Below are 5,498 nucleotides of genomic sequence, written 5' to 3'. Positions count from 1 at the left end.
CAAGAGAGGAGAATAACGATGCCCAAGTTCCCACCCAACCCTCCACCAGACCAGAAAATCAGAAGCCTCCTTACGCGGATGCTCATACAGAAACTAAGTTTATTATTTTTTTCTTCTTAAAAAAAAAAAGAAAAAAAGAAAAAACCTCATTGTAGAGAAGCCCCTCCCCTTTCCCCTAAGGGTGGGGGGCTGTGAAAGACAGCTGGGGAATCAAGTACAAGGGGGTGGGGACAGAGACTATCTTGCCACCCTTAACACTACCCAGCCACGTGGGGTGAAGGGGAGGGGGACTGTGATGATCCCCATTTCCATGACAACCAGTTGCCTACCCCCTACTTTGGTGGGAAAAAAGGAGAAGGCCCCTTTGTCTCCCTGGAGGCTTTCCCCCTCAAGACTTCAAGTAGTGGTTAACAGAGTCAGGCCTGGTCATGGAGGGAGCGGCCACAGTGGAAAGCCTAGGTGGAGGGGCAGCCCACTCACGTCTTGGCCTTGCGGCCTCTGTGACTAACAGCAGGGCCAGCCAGGGAGGAAGGGGCGCTGCTGCGCAGGATGCGCTGGTCCCCTTGGTTGGTGGTCCCAACAAGCCTGCGGGGGCCAGGCCGTCGGTGTGGGGTCCCATCCCCTTCCTCCTCCTCACCTGAGGGTTCAGGCTCAGACTCCTCTACTGAACCCTCAGGCCCCAGGGGACTTGGGGGCTGTAGACGGCCCCGCTTCGCCAGCCCAGGACCCCCACCAACTGGGGCCCCTGCTCGTTTGCGAGGCACCTTCTCAGTCTCTAGTGGGGTGACTAGAGACCCTGGACGCAGCCGGGTCGAGCGCAGTTTTGGGGCCGAGACCACAGGAGGTGTCAATTCCAGCCCGCCTGGCCCAGTATCTGCTAAGTCCAGGTCATCCTGAATTACAGCCACCACCATGGACCCTCCGCTCTTCCGTCCTCGAATTCCCTCTGCTTCAAGCCGAAGGCGGGCCAGGCGGGTAAGGGGGCGGCTTCCATCCTCATCAGAAGAACTACCCTCACTCTCCCCCTGGCCCTGGGGTTGCCGTCGCCTCCCCAATCCACAGCTTTCAAGGACAGAAGTGCTGTCACGGTCCAACACAGGGAGCTGGCTGGGCCGAGGTGACGGAGGATTCTTGGGAGGTCGGCCTCTCTTCCGTTTGGGTGGGGACGTTGAAATGTTGACAGTGGTGACAGTGTTGGCAACAGTAGCGGAGGGACAAGCTAGCAGTGGTGGGAGTGGGGGTGGCTGTGTCCGACTTTCAGAGTTGCCATCCCCTGGAGAGGAAATGGTCCCAGGGATGGGCAAATCTCGTGCCTTAGGGGGCCGCCCTCGCCTTCTTTTCTCCACAGGTGACAGGATGGGATTGGGTCTGTGAACTGGCTGGGGTCCAAGAGGCTGGGGCCCAGGAATCAGCTGTGGTTCCAGGACAGGCTCTGCAACAATTAGGGTCCCAGCCCCAGGGACTGGGTCAGCCCCATTGGTTTTTCCCTTCGAGGTGAATGAGGGTGCCTCATCCACACCTCTCCCAGCATCTGCTGGAGACCTGTTCTTGGGAGGCCTCCCCCTCCGACGTTTCACAGCAGGAGGGGTGATGGCGAGCAGTGCTCCGTCTCCATTCTCTGGGGTACCACCACCAGTCACCCCCAGCTCAATGTGACGGCGAGCGATGAAGGGCTGCTGCAGTGGAGTGGGCAGTGAGGATGAAGGAGCAGCTTCACAGGGCCCACTAGCGGGAGGGGAGGATTCTGGCCCTGACATACTTCGGACAGACGGACTTCCCGGGCTGGCACTAGTCTCAGAGACCCCCGACACTAAGGTGCTGGCAGCTCCCCGCTGCTGCCGCCGCCGCCGCACCAGTTCCTTTTCCTCTACCACAGTTACTAGCCGTCCTGGCAGCTTTCGAAGTACTTTGGGGCCTGGTGGTTGCCCTGGCCGACCAGTCCCTTGACCCCTAATTTCCACATCAGCACTGGTGCGACGCCGAGGAGGTCGAGCAGGTGAAGGACCCTCAGGCGAGGAAGTGGCTGAAGATGAGGTGGATGGAGCTGCAACCTCAGCTGTTATGAGTTCCTGTGGCTTCTCTGGGCTGAAGGTTGGGGTCTGGGCCTCTGCCAGATCTTCTGAGTTCCTGTCAGCCTCCAAGGGCTCCTGAAGTGGCTCATCAGATGCTGCTGAGGGTGGGAGCTCCAAGCCATTGCTCTCACTCACACACAGGGGCAACTCCTCACCTTCAGGCAGCACTGTAAGGGTGGTCCCCTCAGCAGAATCTGGTGCCTCCTGCTCTTGACCGTTGGGGACGCTGCCAGCCTCCAAGGTTGGGCTGGATGCAGAAGGGGTGAGAGAAAGGTTCTCCTCTGACACAGGCAAGATCTCCACAGCAACTGGCAACAGATCTTTAGGAGGCACAAGAGTAAGTGAGGAGGTCTCTGAACTGGCCACAGTAGCCAGTTCCAGGGACTCTGGAGATGCCAATGCCTGGGCACACAGTTCTGCCTCAGGCCTCAAGCCCAAGGGGAGGCCGGTGACTGGGGGAGAGATGGGCACAGAAGGTGGACCAACCAAGAGAGGGAACGAAGGAGTTAAAAGAGAGGTTTGGGCTAGAGGAGGGGTATGAGCTGGTGGTGGGGTACAGGCGGGAGGAGGGGTACAGGCAGGAGAAGAACAAGGAGCAATCTGTGAAGGAGGAGGGGGAGGAGAAGGCAAGATATGGACAGGAAGAATGGTTACTGGATTTGGGGCTGAAATGGGTAATGGGACAGAGACTGGGACAGGGACAGGGGCAGGAATTGCAGCCGGAGCTGAAGCTGGAGTGGGTCGAGGCCTAGGTGCTGGCCTCGGAACTCGCTCCCTGGCAGGACTGCAGCGGGGCGGTGTGGTGGTGCTGCGAGTTTGATGGGCAGATATGACAGGAGTGTGGTTTGCCCCTTGAGTCTCAGCCCGGGCTCCACGAAGACGCTCACTGACACGAGTCCCTGGCCTCTCAGGGGCTTTGGCCTTTTTACTGCGCCTGTGGCTGCCTCCACCAGTCCCACAGGAACTCTCATCCCCAGCCCCCAGTCCCTCCTCTTCCTCCTGGGGTAGGCGGAACACTTCCTCCTTGGCTTGGTCCAGGTCTTTTCGGGCAGCTTCCACTTGCTCCTACAACAACAGGGCCCACAAGTGGTCAGGAGGAGGCAAGGAGGGTAGAGAGAGAGTAGAAATTAGCAGCTTCCAGGCTGGGCGTGGTGACTCATGCCTGTAATTCCAGTACTTGGGGAAGTTGAGGCTGGTGGATCACCTGAGGTCAGGAGTTCAAGATCAGCCTGGTATCTTGAACATGGTGAAAACCCATCTCTACTAATAATACAAAAATTAGCCAGGTTTGGTGGCGCACGCCTGTAGTCCCAGCTACTTGGGAGGCTGAGGCAGGAGCATTGCTTGAACCAGGGAGGTGGAGGTTGCAGTGAGCTGAGATCACACCACTGCACTCCAGCCTGGGTTAACAGAGCGAGACTTTGTCTCAAAAAACAAAAAAACAAAAACAAAAAAGAAAAGAAACTAACAGCTCCCCACTGCCAGACCCACCCCTGGAAATACTCACTTCTGCCTGTTTGAGCTCCTCTCGGCTCACCTCCTCCAGTGAGGCCTCCAGGAATTTCATGGCATAGCGCTCAATGGGGGTCAGCTGCAAAGAGGAGCAGTGGTGATAAACGTAGGAACCTGGTACCTGGTATCCAGGGTCCCACCACCCTTGTTTATTCCCACCAGGGAAGACAGAAGGATGGTCACAAGTCGAGGGGAAACACACAAATGCTCAGACCCAACAAGAACTAGTGGGTCAACACTGACCTGTTCTACAAGGGCAGCAATTTCCTGCTCAGCCCGGGACATCTCCTCATCCTCAGCCCCAGGCCGGCCGGCCTCCTCTCCCTCACCAGCAGGAAACCCATCGTTCTCATTAAATTCTGCAAGCTCAGCCACCTGTTCAGCCTTGGCCTGGGTGGCTGCACGGATATCCTCCTCATCTTCTGCCCGACACAATGCCTACCAGGGTGTATAAAAGGAAGAGAAAACATGAGACTTCAAGTACTTTACATCCTGTGATTTGATTCAAGCAAAAACTTAAGACTAAGCGTACACAAACGAGGTTTGCAACAGAACTTAACAACCTCCTAGGCCTGCAGAGTTACCACAACTCAGTGGTCCACACAGGATGAAATGGATTTTACCAGGACTCCCATTAGGGGAAAATAACTATTTTAGAGATGACTTACTAGACTTCCTTTAACGTCAGCTTCAGCTCTCTTTAAAAAAAAAAAAAAAAGCCATCACAGAAAGATGTGAATAAAAACACACAATTCTTTTTTGCACTGAGATGGCTCAAGACAACATAGTGACCACACCTGCTCTTTCCAGAAAGCTCACATGAAAGCCACCAAGGCAAGGAGCCTACAGTACTCAGTGCGGAAAACATCTCCATGGTGCGCTCTGCCTGGGGTTCCTGAACGCCTGTCTACAGCTGGAGAGCTTTGAAAACACACAAATGCTCAGACCCAACACCTCAAAATTACAATTCAGATTTTGAGAGTGGGCCAAGGAGTAATTTTTTTCTCTGAGACAGAGTCACTCTGTCGCCCAGGCTAGAGTGCAGTAGCATGATCTTGACTCACTGCAACCTCCACCTCCTGTGTTCAAGTGATTTTCCTGCCTCAGCCTCCCAAGTATAGTTGGGATTACAGGCACCTACCAAGCCCAGCTAATTTTTGTATTGTTAGTAGAGATGGGGTTTCACTATATTGGCCAGGCTGTTATCAAAGGAATAAATCTTTTTAAAACCTTTCCAAATGTGACTTTATTATGTATAAGTGTTTGAAACAATGTTTCTTTTTCTTTTTTTTTTTTTTTTTGAGGCGGAGTTTCGCTCTTGTTACCCAGGCTGGAGTGCAATGGCACGATCTTGGCTCACCGCAACCTCCGCCTCCCGGGTTCAGGCAATTCTCCTGCCTCAGCCTCCTGAGTAGCTGGGATTACAGGCACGCGCCACCATGTCCAGCTAATTTTTTGTATTTTTAGTAGAGACGGGGTTTCACTATGTTGACCAGGATGGTCTCGATCTCTTGACCTCGTGATCCACCCGCCTCGGCCTCCCAAAGTGCTGGGATTACAGGCTTGAGCCACCACGCCCGGCCTGAAACAATGTTTCACATCAAATACAAATCATTTCTTATATCCACCTCACCGTTTAATCTTCAAAATTACTTCCTTCTCATTAGCATTTCCATTTCAGAGAATTATTTAGGTTGGTGCAAAAATAATGCAGTTTTTAACATTACTTTTGTTTTTGTTTTTGTTTTTTTGAGAAAGAGTTTCAATCTTGTTGCCCAGGCTGCAGTGCAATGGCACAATCTCAGCTCACTGCAACCTCTGCCTCTCAGGTTCAAGCGATTCTCCTGTCTCAGCCTCCTGAGTAGCTGGGATTACAGGCATGCACCACCATGCCTAGTTAATTCTGTACTTTTA

General features: G+C 53.9%; 1 protein-coding gene across 5 annotated transcripts in view; it reads right to left on the bottom strand.

Moving 5' to 3' along the window:
- Positions 1-82: 82 nt before the first annotated feature.
- Positions 83-5,498, bottom strand: part of SRCAP (Snf2 related CREBBP activator protein) — a 44,178-nt gene continuing 38,762 nt past the window's right edge. For all 5 annotated transcript variants that reach the window (XM_039478148.2, XM_010340672.3, XM_010340671.3 and 2 more), the window contains 3 exons: positions 3,828-4,022; positions 3,580-3,663; positions 83-3,137 (listed from right to left, as the gene is read on the bottom strand). In XM_039478148.2, the coding sequence (XP_039334082.1) occupies positions 477-3,137; positions 3,580-3,663; positions 3,828-4,022 (2,940 nt within the window). In that variant the 3' untranslated portion in view covers positions 83-476. The remainder of the gene's footprint in view (positions 3,138-3,579; positions 3,664-3,827; positions 4,023-5,498) is intronic.

The sequence above is a fragment of the Saimiri boliviensis genome, chromosome 12 (genome assembly GCF_048565385.1).
Source record: "Saimiri boliviensis isolate mSaiBol1 chromosome 12, mSaiBol1.pri, whole genome shotgun sequence".
In the NCBI taxonomy this organism is placed as follows: domain Eukaryota; kingdom Metazoa; phylum Chordata; class Mammalia; order Primates; family Cebidae; genus Saimiri; species Saimiri boliviensis.
Note: the sequence above shows the minus strand (reverse complement) of the source record. Positions and strands in the feature narration are given on the sequence as shown.